This window comes from Muntiacus reevesi, chromosome 4, assembly GCF_963930625.1.
Source record: "Muntiacus reevesi chromosome 4, mMunRee1.1, whole genome shotgun sequence".
NCBI lineage: Eukaryota > Metazoa > Chordata > Mammalia > Artiodactyla > Cervidae > Muntiacus > Muntiacus reevesi.
The window spans coordinates 134,719,622-134,735,009 of NC_089252.1; the positions used below are offsets into that span (position 1 = coordinate 134,719,622).

The following is a 15,388-nucleotide window of genomic DNA, read 5'->3' on the forward strand; positions in this document are numbered from 1 at the left end:
ATATTGCAATAATTATTAATTACTTTCATATAAGAAATGATATTTGGACATTGAAAATCTTAACATAAATAAAATGAATTCTTTTATAACTCCTGTCATAGTTAAATGAAATTCAGTTAATTTGAGAAAAGTGTATATACAGCAGCAAGAAAGCATATCACTTAGAATATATCTTTGGATGGCTTTTTAAAATGTTATATAAGATTTTAAAAAATTTGTCTTTTGAAAACTGAAAGGCAAATTTGCATCCCTGCAGGTAACATGCACAGTTTAGCTATTTCTGCTGTTTTTATTTTTATTTTTTTGGCTGTGCTGGTTTTTGCTGCTGCGCAGGGCTCTTCTCTGGTTGTGCCAAGCAGGCGCTACTCTCTAGTTGTGGTGCTTCTCACTGTGGGCGGCTTCTCTTGCTGCAGAGCGTGGGCGCCAAGACATGCGGGCTTCAGGAGTCGTGGTTCCCCGGCTCCAGGTCACAGGCTCAACAGCTGCGGCACACAGGCTCAACTGCTCCACAATATGCCAGATCTCCAGACCAGGGATCGAAACCATGTCTCCTGCACTGCCAGGCAGATTCTTTACCACTGAGCTACCAGGGAAGTCCCTATTTCTGATTATTTATAATTAAAAATACTTGCTATAAAATTAGAGAAAATCTTTTGTTTTGAAAAAGCTTGAATATTCAAAAATAATTTGAAAAATATTATTCAGGGAGAAAAAAGTTCTTTGAATCATAGCTACCTATGATAAATAATATCAAAGTCTAAATTACTTGGTTCATCTTCAACTCTTTAACTACAGACTACAAAAGTCATTACTTAACGACATCGTATTAACACCAAAAAGAAATGTCTGAACAGAAAACCAAATTTATGACATGAGGAAGATAAAGAATTTATGAGTGCCTCGATGGTCCAGTGTTAGGACTTAGCACTTTCACTGTGGGGGCCAGGGTTCAATCCCTGGTCGGGGAACTAAGAGCCTGCAAGTCAAGTGGCAGAGCCAAAAATAAAAAAAAAAAAGGAAAAAAACCCAAAGAATGATTTATGGTTATAATTCATTCTGAAGTAGAATAATGAGGGGAAAATATTTGTAATAGTACTTCAGATCTCATTTTGAAAACTTCCTTATATAAATAAGTATCCCCTATTCTACCTTACCCTTGGGATTCTGTTTCACTTTTGCTGTGGGGTGAGGGAGATCATGTTTCCCATCTTTAAAAAAACAGATGTATAGAACAGACTTTTGGACTCTGTGGGAGAAGGCGAGGGGGGCATGATCTGAGAGAATAGCATTGAAACATGTATATTATCAGTTGTGAAATAGATCGCCAGTCCAGGTTTGATGCATGAGACAAGTGCTCAGGGCTGGTGCACTGGGAAGACCCAGAGGGATGGGATGGGGAGGGAGGTGGTAGGGGGATTCAGGATGGGGAACACATGTAAATCCATGGCTGATTCATATCAATGTATGGCAAAAACCACTACAATACTGTAAAGTAATTAGCCTCCAACTAATATAAATAAATTTAAAAAAAAATAACCCTCTCCCTTTTCTTTTTAGCTTTCAAAGTGTTGCAAAAACAAACAAAAATTCAGGCTGAAGAGGAAGAAAATTCCAGTTCTTTCTTCCTTCTATCTCAAATACTAACCATATTTGTAATACTTCCAAGAAAAACATTCTACAAAATATAACACAAAAATAAGAACATTTCATATTGTAGATAGGTTTATTAGCATGACAATTTCACTCATTATTACATTTAAAAGGAGATGGCAAGGAACTCAAGTAACATTTGAATTTTTCTTTGAATTCTTTGGTTTGCATTGTTGCTGTCATTTACTCACTAAGTCATGTCCAAGTCTTTTGCTACTCCAAGAACTGGAGCCCACCAGGCTCCTCTGTCCATGAGATCTCCCATAAGAACACTGGGGTGGGATGTCATTTCTTTCTCCAGGGGCTCTTCCTGACCCAGGGATTGGACCTATGTTTCTTGCACTGCAGGCGGATTCTTTACCACCGAGTCACCAGGGAAGATTTACATGCTCCTATATAACTTCAGACATGTCAAAGGAATATACGCATACTTAAATAAGCTAAAGATCAGATGTAAAGCAAGATGTAGAAGAATACATATGACATGCAATTTTTTGTGTCTTTGCTAACACTTGCAAAAGAAAACAGAAGGATTTTCAGTTACCTAAAGGGGCTGAAGGGCTTCCCAGGTGGCTCAGTAGTAAAGAACCCACCTGTCAATGCAGGAAACGCAGGTTCAATCCCTGGGTTGGGAAGATTCCCCAGAGTAGAAAATGGCATCTTATTCCAGTATTCTTGCCTGGGAGATCCCACTCAAGATTTCAGAGGAGCCTGGCAGTCTATAGTCCATGGGGTCACAAAAGAGTTGGAGACGACTTAGCAATGAAACAACAACAACAACAAAGAGGCGAAAGGTTGGAATATGATGAAGCAAAAGGTACAAGGACAGAAGTAAGATTTCTCTGATGACATCTTTTGTGTAAATGCTTTATGTATTCAAATTTAATTTTTAAAAAGTTATCCCTGAAATTGAAAACAAATGTAAAATAAAAGAGCCTAACCACAGCAAATGTATATCATAACCACACAAAGAAGAATTACTTCACATTACTATAGAATATGTTATTTTGATGACACATCCTTAGAGATATTATAAAGACAGTAAGAACTGTAAAGAAACTTTAAACTACACCTGACAGTAGGAACCGTATTTCAAGATAACTAAAGAGCTTCGGCTTATGAGGAAAAGCTGTTTATTTTATAAAAGAATGTCTGCTAATAAATGCTGCTGCTGCTGCTGCTGCTGCTAAGTCACTTCAGTTGTGTCCAACTCTGTGTGACCCCATAGACGGCAGCCCACTAGGCTTCTCTGTTCCTGGGATTCTCCAGGCAAGAATATTGGAGTGGGTTGCCATTTCCTTCTCCAATGCATGGAAGTGAAAAGTGAAAGTGAAGTCATTCAGTCATGCCCGACTCTTAGTGACCCCATGGACTGCAGCCTACCAGGCTCCTCCATCCATGGGATTCTTCAGGCAAGAGTACTGGAGTGGGCTGCCATTGTCTTCTCTGGCTAATAAATGAAATGTACACAATAAACTAGAAAAATAATGATTTTTGCAACTCTTGATGAAATAATTGGATCAGGCAACAACAATTACCAGTGAATGTTAAAACCATTAGAGAACTGATAAAGAACTGGTTATTCGCATGGTATCAAAACACTACCAAAGAGTTAATTAACTAAATCACTTAAAAATAGATAGATGGCTGTCTCCCCCTTAACACAGTTATCATGAAACATGGGACTACCAGACATTCCATCTCTTGAATGATACAATATAAAGTATTATTTACAAAGTACAAAGTGTTCTTGCCAAAATGTTTCCTTGAATATAACCACAGCTTCAAAGTTAACTTTTAGTAAATATAATGGTTAGAGGAACAAATAAAATTATGACAGAATATAATTAAACATTCAATATTTTTCAGAGAGGGGAAAAGGGAGAGATTCTATATTAAAAAGATTTAGGGTATGAAACATCCAAGGACAATGCAGAGTCCTTGACTGGATCCAGAGACAACTAATGGTCTGGACATTCAACAATATATAAAGTATTGTTGTCAATTTTGTTAAGTATGATAAAGTTACTGTGGTTATGTAAACAGAAGAAGACTTTTTTTTAGAGATACATACTAAAATCCTAAGGGGAGAAATGTCTGCAATTAAAATACTCCTACAAAAAGCAAATGGAGCGATTATGGTCAAATGTTAATAACTGTTTACTATTAATCCAGGTGATAGTCATCATACTATCCTTCTCATCCGAAAATTTTCAGAGTTGAGAAAAATCAGACATACCTTAAAACGTTGCAAACGTCCAATTTTTTCACCAACTTCAGCCTCCATTGACATCAATTCATTCTTCTGTTTCCCATTTTCTTTTCTAAGCTGTCTCTCCATTTCTACCAAAGTAGTATATTGCCGGATGAGTGACTTTTCATTCACCTGTAAGACTGTGATCTTTCTACTATTTTCTGCAAGTGTTTTTTTCATTTCATCTGAATCCATCTGAAGAGCACTGAGCAAATTCTGCACAAAGTCACATTTATATTACTTGTTGAATCTAGTTATCTTAGTTTGAATAATATAGCATATTGATTTTAAAAGTGCTTTACTTACATTATATTCTTTTACTTTTATAGCATCTTGTTGGATTTGATCCTCAAGTCTTTTTTTTTCCTCTTTCATTGTTTCAGATTCTGTTTTCCAGTTCTCCTTTTCACTTAAAAGAATTTTTTAAAAAAGCAATACAGTAAATCTATAGGAAGAGATAACTTTAGATAATGGAAATTTAGTTACCATAAAACAAGAGAAATTATAACTAATCAACATCTGGTAACATTAGTTAAAATGCCATTTGAAAGGGTTAATCCTGGAAGTTGTTATTATTATTTAATAAATTGAATGTAAAGAAATTATTTTATCAAATTATTTAAACTACAAATTACTACTCTATAACTATTACAATACAATGATAATGGATCTTGTAAATATTTTATTAAAAACAGATGATAATTAAGAAAATAATCAATATTCCAAACTTACTCTGGAAATCAACTCTCGGTATTCTGATCCTATTCTTAAATTTGAGTGTTAAATAATCGTGAAATATTTAGAATCCATACAAAGTAATAAATCATTAGACTTAAGGTGTATAATATATTGTTGCCTACCCAGACCTCCAATCTGGCTGGCATAAACCACTTATGGTGTCAGCACTGAATGGTTCAAACCTGGACATGTGAATTGGAGAGCTCATTTACTATTCTGGCTAATGAGATCTAAGTCTGCCGGAGGCCTCTAGAAAAAATTCTATAAATAAAAACAAAGAATTATGTGAAAAGAAAACACCCCTCTTCTTCAATGGACATGGTTCCATCTTCCTTGAAATCCTAACTCCTGGACCATCATAGGAGATAATTTGACATACACTAGAAGATTCCCAAACATGACCTACGCTATACTTAGCTTTGGCTTTCTTGTTGGATTAAATCATAATCACTCTTAGTGTTTAAATCATCTTTGATCAGATATTCTAATTATTTCTAAAGATATTAGTCCATAGTACAGATGAGATGGCAGAGATAAGAACAGGCTAGTTCTCTATGAAAACACATGAATAATGATGATGGTGATGAAAAAGAACTACTAACTGCTGACACAAACTGTTCATAAGTGCCATGATATTCACAAAACACTCAGATCTGGGCATTTTCACATAATTAATTATTTTACATAATTAAGTCATTACATTAATAGTAACTATGAAAAAGTATTACTATCACAGAATTTTATGGACAAGGAACTAAAACACAAAGCAGAGGTGAAGAGCAGGAAGAAAAAAGAAAAGAAAATATCTAAATATTTTTTGTTACTTAACTTTAATAAGAATATGCTACATTTATATTTATAAAGTTTTGCTAACACCTATACCTTAGGTATTCTTTATATAATAAGCTTTGTTGATGACGAATTACTGCAAATTTTCTGTTATAGTCTTCAAGAGAATCTTCTAAATTCTTTAACTTATTTTCTTTATATTCTAGTTCCTAAAAATTGGTTTAGAAATGAGAATGAAAAAAGCATCAGGATATATTTTAAATATGAAAGTATAAATTCATATTATGACAAGATTATAGAAAAATATATGAGATAACAGACAACAAATCCATAAGCAGCCCAGATCATTTCTATGATTATTTTGAACATCTCATGGCATATGGAATGAGATAATATGTGTAAAAGAGAAGTGCTATGAAACAGATAAGATTATTTTCATCATATATTTATAATAGTTACAGGAACCATACAACTGATCAGATACAGTGGTTACAAACTTGCCTCTAGCCACTCAGCCCCACATACCCTTTGGTGAACATATGCATTCATCCCTCCACTCAAATTGTCCTCTCCAATTATTTAATTTTGAAGATGAAGAAACTTGAGACTCAGATCAAGTAACTTATTTAACATTAAAAAACTCATTAGTATGAGGCTTGGTAACCATTTTCTGAGATGTATGCCAAGTTTGGTGCCAGGTACCTTATATATTTGCAGATCTAACCCTTGCAGTCAAGTCTGGCTGACTCCAAAGACCTTGCTACTTCCAGCACTCTATGCTGCCTTATGATGGGGAGTCCAAGTATGGTTTTTCCACTTTGAACAGTGGCAGATTTTTAATTGGTGTTTGCTAATCTATCACAATGCTTTCTATATGTTTTGGGTGTGTGTGTGTTTTTACACAAAGATGAAAAAATAATAAATCATCACAAGTAACACAACAAGGTTATACTGTCACTACTATTGACAGTGTTCCTGAAGCAAAGAAGAATAAATTCAGGAAGAGTGTTAAAATCAGAAATTTAAGAATAATGATACACCATGAATTATAAAGTAATGATCTAATAAACAATTCAATTCTAATACTCAAAGATTAAGTAATGTAATTTACAAATACAAGCATTTGATAAGCATAACTCAAGTATATTCACAAGTGGATTACTTAGGAAAGGGAAACAGCAGTGCTTATAACCAAAAACTTAATTTCATTGATTCTGAACACATTTTTGTAATTATATTTGCAAAGTAGGTGATTTTATGGCTATTCAGACTTCAAATGAAAAAATGAAAAGCAACTCTCATTAGGCCATTCATAACGACCAAAACAGAGACAGCAAAGCTGACATTAGAGCAAGCAGTATCCTCTCTGATTTGCTAATGGATTAACTAACACCTTACAGGGCAAAGGGAAGAAAGAAATAAAAGATAACTTTAAGACAGCTTTTCTTAAAAGATTTTCTTGTAGTCAACACACAAAAAAGGAACAATTCTAATCATTACACAAAAGACTGTGTCAGACTGTATTCATCTGAATTGCTTTTCCAACCAGCAAGAGATAAAAGAGCTCACCTTACTTATACGTTACTACCTTATAGTAGCTGCATGTTATTCTATCTGTCAATCATATATTTCATATGAATGGCACACATGCTTTTCATTCAGATGAACAGAATAAACTGCTTTTATTCATAACATTCCATCTAACATCAAGATCCAGTAAAAATACATCTCACTGTTAAAAGTCTAAGAACTCAAAGAGACAGCTGATGATTAAATTGCTATTATGCTATTCACATATAAAGTTTTCAGTACCTGTAAGATATGTATTAAATATTCATTCTGAGAATTAATAATATTGGCACTAGATGGTGCTATCCCATCAGGTAAGTCTATTCCTTTAAACACAACATTTGATCCTTCTGTTTGTCGTAAAAGACTGGTTTCTTTTTCAAGATGATCTATCTGGAAACAAACAGTTCAGAAGTGAGAATCTCATCTCTTACACAAAAAGAAAGAAAAATTAAAAAGCAGTAACTTACATTTCCTAAAGAGTAACTTTAACAAGTAGATATATGAATGCTCTGCCAGGTACTAATTAAATTATAATGTAATTTCTGTTCAGAGATACCTAAGAATACATTTAAAATCTTTGTATCCTTTGATATTTTCCGAGAAGGCAATGGCACCCCACTCTAGTACTCTTGCCTGGAAAATCCCATGGATGGAGGAGCCCGTAGGCTGCGGTCCATGGGGTCGCGAAGAGTCAGATATGACTGAGCGACTTCACTTTCACACATTGGAGAGGGAAATGGCAACCCACTCCAGTGTTCTTGCCTAGAGAACACCAGGGACGGCGGAGCCTGGTGGGCTGCCGTCTATAGGGTCGCACAGAGTCGGACACGACTGAAGCGACTTAGCAGCAGCAGCAACAGTGGCTCAAATGGTAAAGAACTTGCCTGCAATGCTGGAGACTGGGGTTCAATCCCTGGGTCAGGGAAGATCCCCTAGAGAAGGATATGGAAATCCATTCCAGTATTCTTGCCTGGAAAATCCCATGGACAGAGGAGCCTGGCAGGCTACAGTCCATGGGATCACAAAGAGTCAGACACGACTGAGCAACTAACACACAAACATTTTTACATTATAAGGTACTCATTTTTCCACTAATTTTATTTTAAAAATCCAAACAGAAGCTTTCCTAATATAGAAAGAATTAATTCAAGGGGTATTTTCTCATAAAATAGTCATTAAAAAAGTTTCACATTAAACCTTTGTTCATAAGCTTAGCATTTTCTTTTCTTTAAAAAATTCTCACCTTTAAATGTGCTTTTGTCAACTGTTGAGAATAATTTATAGCCTCTTTCCGAGATTCTCTGAGCTCCTGTCTTAATTCTTCATTCCTTCCAGTAAGTTGATCAACTTGGGCTTTTAAATGCAGATTGGCATCAAATATTCCTTCTGCATTCTTTGATTCTATAGCCTAATATATTTAAATTATATTGAAATATAAAGAAAAACACTAAAATCATAGTATAATAATCTATCTTTAAATAACACTCATATTTAAGCATGATACTACTCCCATGTGTAATAATGTATACCAACTCTATCTCTTACAAATTTATAAGATACCAGTTAACCTACATCAGTATTACCAAGCATACTGATCACCTCATTCTAACAATTAACAAATATTGAGCTAACCCACGTAGACTGGTAGACCAGAAAAACAACTAAACAGGAACAAGATGACTAAGGTTCAAATATAAACCAATCTCTTACTAGCTGGGCAAGTGACTTAAAATTCCTTAAATCTTAGCTTTTTTATCTCTAAAAAAGGGGAAATAATGTTAGCTCTGTTCACGTCACAAAGCTTTTATACAGTCAAAATGAGATAATTTATATGTAAATACTTTGAAACCATGAAGCATCTTAAAGTAAAACTTAAGCAATGGACTGAAATAGCTACTACATTCAATTAGATAAAATTTTCACTGCTTCCTTTCTATACAGTTGAAGCATAAAGATAATAAAAGCAAAGTATGATAAAATAGTCTTATCCAAGAGTTCTGGATAAACAAAAATAGTATGAATATTGAAGTCACCAACTCACTTCTAATACTATGTCTATACTAATAGTATAGTATTACTATTACTATTATTACTATTACTATTAATAATAATAATACTATTATTACTATTAATATAGTACTAATATTAGTATACTAATACTAATAGATCAAACTCTATTCTACAAGGGGAACTCTATTTAGTGATCAAATATTGACAAAATAAACAGCCCAGTAAAATTCTAACTTTTTCTATCTTAATTGACAGCCTCTGGCGTTCCTAATACCACTGCTTCCATAGAATTCATCTGCTTCTCTTCTGGGTTGTTATTTTTCCTTTTTTCTGATTGATATGCCCCATCCAATGACATGGCAGTACCTCCTCTAAGACATCATCAGAATGGCACTTTAGATCAGATAATTGTTATGCACTTAAGATCACTTTCTATTGCTATAGGATACTTTTCAGGGTCCCTAATCACTGTCTAATTCAATCTCATTTTCCAAAAGACCTTATACACAACATGATGCTATTTATCAACAAGACAACTAACTAGACTACTTTGTCATCTGTCAGAGTACCTCCTTCTGCCTATTTCTTCCTGCTATCCCTTTTGAATTAGTATAAATTATTACTTCATGTGGCCTGTTCTGCTCTTCTTAGGTTAAAGGCTTACTCTTAGAAATCTACTGCTTTGAGTTAAATCCCAGATCACACTCTTGATGAGATTACATATGATTTTACTCATCTTGCTGCCTCTGTCTCAGCATGACCCTTAAAATAAAAAGTGGAAATGACAGAAGAAAGTATCAGTGAACTTGAAGATAAATCAATAGCAATTATCCAACTCAGAGGAAAAAAAGATAAAATATTAGGGAAAAAATGAACAGATCCTCAGGGATTTGTCTAACATGTATCACTGGAGTCCTAGAGACAATGGGGGCAGAAAAAATAATGAAGAAATTAATGGCAGAAAATTTCTCAACTGTGGTGAATAACAACCAAACAAGCTCAGGAAACCCCAAACAAGGTGCGCGCACACACACACACACACACACACACACCCATACACACACACCCTTTGGCACATTACAGTCACACTGGTGAAAACAAAATAAAAAGAGAAAATTTTGAAGTAGTCTGAGAACTATACATTTCATACAGTTGAATGACTCAAATGACAGTAATGTTTCATTAGAAGCTGTGGAGACCAAAGAGAGTAAAACAACATTTTTAAAGTGATGAAACAACAAAATAAAACTATTAAATATAAAAATAACTTACATTAACTAGTCTTTCAAGACTGGGAATAATTAGAGATGTTTCCCCTCCTTTAACATCAGGATCTTTCTGCATTTCCTTAATGGCTTGCAATATTTCTTTCATACCTTCTTCAAGTTGCTTATTTTCTTCAACTAATTCTTTTACTAAAAATGACAAATTTATTGAATGAATGAGATTTATAATTTATAATTTACACTAGGTATAAATTTACAATTATACTATGCTATAGAGATGACAAGTATTTCACATATAGCAAAAATAACCCATTTATAAAATGTGAATACAAATAAATGTACAAAAAATTCAAGTATAAATCCAATGTGTAAATAGTTAAATAAAACTGGACACCTATTTAAATAATACACATATATATACATATATAGCTCATGGCTGAAAGAAATAAATCATAAGCATACTTTCACTTTATATTAAAACCTCTACATTTATTTTCTAACTTCACTTTCATTAGAAGACAAAGGAGAAAAAATAGACTTATTTATCATTATAATAAATTCAGATTAATAACATTCTCTGAAAAAGAAATATAGCAAGGCAAACCAAATAAATGAGAGATTGACATTGATGCATTACAGACATAGTTAAGGCTAAAACAGACTAGAGAACAGAATGTATTAAAGTCCTTTCAGACCCATAATTTTCAGTACAGGTTAAGTAAGTAAAGAAAAGTAAGAGATAACAGTAACTTACACTTATTTTGAAATTTCACTACTACTGTTCTACTTCTTTCTAAATCTCTTTCCTTTTCAATTAGTTCTCTTGAAAGAAATTCATTCTAAACAAAATAAAGAGAAAATTGTTTTTTTAAAAAAATATTAGAATAGTTTATAGTTTTGAAGTTTAAAGAAAAGTTTGACCAACTGAGGTCTAAAATACCTAAAACAAGCTAGAGAAACATAGCCGCAGTCATAAAAATAAAATAAAACTTAAAAGGTGAAACAGGCAATGATCACCCCTCCCACCTTCTCCCTCCCTGCAACACCACGGCAAAAGGCAAGCAGATAACGAAGGTTTTTCTCTTTAGCACCATAATCATCTCTTTTAATGATCTGCCTTTACACTACCTGTTCTGCCTGGCTTCTAAGATGTTCAAGCTCTATTTCTGCATTTCTATTCTGTGCTTCTTTGATCAATAAATCCTGTGCTATGACTTCATTCTAAAGAAACATGTAATAAATTAGGCAAGTTAATGAGTTCATCTCAAACGTACTGCATTTTTAGATTTTTAAAAGAAAGAATGTGAATAAATTAGTGTTAATGTGCAAACAGAAAAATTATTACAATAGCTACTTATAGAATTTTGTTAAGAAGTCATAAAAATGAATTAAAAGAAAATCCTAGGAACGGTATTTGGAGGATAGCTCACCTGAGATCTAAGAAATACTAGTTCTGTCCGTAGCTGTTCTATAAGATTTTCAAGTGGATCTATCTGAGGTAATTTTGATTGTGCAGTAACTGGCACAAGGTCTGGAACATCAACTTCAAGTTTACCTTTCCAGATTTCTGTCTGTAAGGGTACTTCACCTTTTCCTATATCTTCTTTCAAACTGGTATCAGCAAAGTTGACTGGGGTATGAACCTGTTCATCTGCTGATGTTGCTACTTGTGATTTTTCCATGCCAGCTCTATTATCATGAATTTGTTGACAAAATATTGCTGATTTTTGCCTAAGTGATAACTTCTGCATTAAATCTGAAGCTATTGATAAGGCTCGTAAAGATGAATCACTTTTTTGTGTGAAATTAGTCTTTTCAAGTGCCTGATGGCTTCTTGTCACTTTCTTCACAGACTCATCAGAAAGAGAACATAAATATTCGTTTATTTCTTCATGACTATCTCTACTAAAGGTACTAATTAATGATTCTAGATTTCTTAAAGACTGTAGACAGGGTGCTTTAAAAATCTCCCTTATTGTAATAGTTTCTGGAGGTGAAATATTATCTTTCACTTGTACAGATGAAGAATGTGTAGTTAAAGAGACAAAAGGATTCACTTCACTTTCTACACTCTGGTGAATTTCAGATAACATTCTCGATAATGATCCCATGGTCATATTCTCTTCTGGCTCATTTTGATGTGACTGTAGAATATTGAATGATGGTCTCCTATGCGGCAGCTCTACTTTATCTGAACTCCTAATCTGTATTCAGAGTAAACAACATTTCATTAATCAATCTTGGGATCTATCTGAGAATTTTTAACAAGTATAAAAAGAAGCAATGTCCAAAATGAGATAATAGGGGAAGAAATGAAAGCTTGATAATAATATTCATTCTCTTCGCCATAGTAATACTTTACTATTTACCTTTGACTGTTCTTCACTCATATTTTTGAGGCTCATGAAATCAAATTTTCTTTCTCTCATTCTATTCTCTTGAGAAAAGTGTTCAGTTAGGTTCAGGTCCTCAGCAATTAATCCTACAAATAAAAGAATTCACAAATGAGCAACATAAAAATAACTCTTTAATTATCCCAATATTTTAATGCTTTTTTTTTTTTTTTTGGCTATGCCTCACAGCACGTGGGATCTTAGTTTCCAGACTAGGGATCAAACCTGCACCTCTTGCAGTGGAAGCACGGACTCTTAACCACTGGTAAGCCCCCAATACTTTAATTCTTAAAAACTAAATCAAGTTTTAACTCAGACAAAAGGTAAACTAATTATTTCCAAAATCCTTGATCCATATGTAGCCTTCTTTACAACTGCCTGATTTAGGTCACTTTTAATAAGATATTAATAAAAAAAAATACAAATTCTATCTTCTCTATCATTCTTTTTTCACATATTAATAAGTGCTAAAGTAGTTAAAAGATATACACATAAAGAATCATAAATGATTACTAAATTGCTTAATATATTAATAAATTACAAAGTTTTGCCCTTCTAGAAATTTTTGATGTACTATAGAGAGCATAATGCTAAAAAGAAAAAAATCTTTATTATTCACAGACACTTGTGAGCTTGGGCCAAGTTAGAAAAAAAATTCTGTCTCTATGGTCTTCTTACAAAAAAGCAATAGCTATTAAAGAACTAAACCCAAAATAAATAAATAAATAAATAAAAATTAAAAAAAAATAAACCAACTGTCCTCTTTATATCATGTAAGATAAATCAAAACAAAAAAAGATGTTAATTTTTATTCAATAAAACATTGCTTTCACTTAGCAAAGAAAAATGTACAAAGAAAGCTTCGAATGCATAGCTTTTAAGGAGACAAAATATTAACAGTAATATATATTAATGAAATACTAAGTTTTATCATTACTAATCACAACATATTGTGATTGACTAGAAATTAGTAAGATACTATAAAGTCTTCTAAAGTCCATGATTCTGAAGTTTGTTTGTTCACTTATCTTATTATTCTTTTTAACTGTTTCAGATTTAGGACTGAACTCAGTGACACTCATACATTCTCATCAGGCCGTTATTTTAATTTATTAAACTTGTAGCAAAACCACAGGAATATAGCAATACTATTTCCAACTTACAGAAAATTCTATATCCACACAATTCATTTTCTAATGATTCTTTAAAGGTTTGGAGTAACAGAGTATACCTGAAGTGACAATTCTTTTTCCTTTTTCTTGAGCCATTTGACGAATTTTTTTCTTCAGATCAAGTCGTTCTTCCTCTAGACTTTCAATCTACAAGGTATAAACTGTTAGTATTTCTCTCTGCTTCAACCAGGAAGACAACCAGTTGACTACTGCACTTGCCTCTTTCAAAAGAATCTGGTTTTCAGCTCTGTATTGCTGCTGCTTTAAACTTTTGCTCTTTCTAAATTCAGTTAAATCAATCATTGTCATTGGTTCAAGGCCTAAAATAAAAAGCAATATGATTAAAACCATATTTATATTCAAATAAGCTACAAAAAACTTCATATAACAACTTGTTATCATCAAGCAACTGGTTATAATCTATTTAGCCAGCATCACTGAAGAACGGGGTACTTTTTGTGCAAGAATTCTTCAGGTATTTAAACTGTATAAGCTAAAATTTTATCACAATTTAATGGAAATCCTGATAAAAACATATTATGATCTGTCTTCTCCATGTTGGACTGTCATAGTGGTACTATATGTTAAGAACAGAAGCTTTGGAATAAAACAGTTGGGTTCAATTCCCACTTTTAATTATTAACTAGTTGTAGGGATGATATTGTATGTATGTATGCATGTATGTTGGAGAAGGAAATGGCAACCCACTTCAGTGTTCTTGCCTGGAGAATCCCAAGGACAGGGGAGCCTGGCGGGCTGCTGTCTATGGGGTCGCGCAGAGTCGGACACAACTGGAGCTACTTAGCAGCAGCAGCATGTATGTATGCATTTCTTTTTGACTTGTTGTCAGGGGTATAATAAAATTAACCCAAATAAAGTACTTATAGCAGTGCTTAGCACAGAGTAGTCATTATTGATATCAATATTAATTATATTATCAAGACCAGACTGACGTTCTCTTTCCTAATTTCCTATTACCAAGAGGCTACCATGCTCTGAAAACCAGATATCAAGATTGTCTCAATAATTATGAAGCAAGATTTGGGGCCTTTAAAATACAGAAAGCCTAATGTTTATGACTACTATCTATGTAGTTCAGTCATCTTTAGGAACATCCAGATTGAAGTTGGCCATAATCTGATAGGTCAAATTGATGAGACTAAGTCAACCTGAGGTCCTGGCATGACTCTGGGTCCTAGTTAGAAACTCTTTTACAAATAAATAGTATGTATAAAATATTTACTTTTTTTTCCTTTGGAGAATAGTTTTTACAGGTGATCACTTTAACCCTAGAAGAGCATTAATTGGTATCTACCAAGTATAATGAAATCATTATTTACATCTTTATTTTCATTTTAAAGTAGCAATTTACACTGGACAGTCATAACATTCAAATTAATGAACTATTCACTAGTGAACTATTTACTGATATCAATATACAAACTTTCATGCTATATTTACTAATTACTTCTTATAATCAATAGTAACCTTATAATACTCAACCTAAGTAAAACTTAATCTAAACTATAAAATTTAAGTATTTATCAAATAAAGTCTTAAAAAGGATTGAACAGTATTTCTAAA

The 15,388-nt window shown here is 33.2% G+C and overlaps 1 protein-coding gene across 7 annotated transcripts in view; it reads right to left on the reverse strand.

Moving 5' to 3' along the window:
- CEP290 (centrosomal protein 290) overlaps nucleotides 1-15,388 on the reverse strand; it is an 89,490-nt gene that overhangs the window by 52,234 nt on the left and 21,868 nt on the right. For all 7 annotated transcript variants that reach the window (XR_010663045.1, XM_065934170.1, XM_065934169.1 and 4 more), the window contains exons 15-24: nucleotides 14,024-14,124; nucleotides 13,864-13,951; nucleotides 12,609-12,721; nucleotides 10,994-11,078; nucleotides 10,286-10,428; nucleotides 8,247-8,411; nucleotides 7,244-7,393; nucleotides 5,525-5,640; nucleotides 4,211-4,313; nucleotides 3,890-4,120 (exon numbers count right to left, since the gene is read on the reverse strand). Coding sequence is in view for 6 of the 7 variants with exons in the window: in XM_065934170.1 (XP_065790242.1) it covers nucleotides 3,890-4,120; nucleotides 4,211-4,313; nucleotides 5,525-5,640; nucleotides 7,244-7,393; nucleotides 8,247-8,411; nucleotides 10,286-10,428; nucleotides 10,994-11,078; nucleotides 12,609-12,721; nucleotides 13,864-13,951; nucleotides 14,024-14,124 (1,295 nt within the window). In the remaining variant the exon portion in view is untranslated. The remainder of the gene's footprint in view (nucleotides 1-3,889; nucleotides 4,121-4,210; nucleotides 4,314-5,524; nucleotides 5,641-7,243; nucleotides 7,394-8,246; nucleotides 8,412-10,285; nucleotides 10,429-10,993; nucleotides 11,079-12,608; nucleotides 12,722-13,863; nucleotides 13,952-14,023; nucleotides 14,125-15,388) is intronic.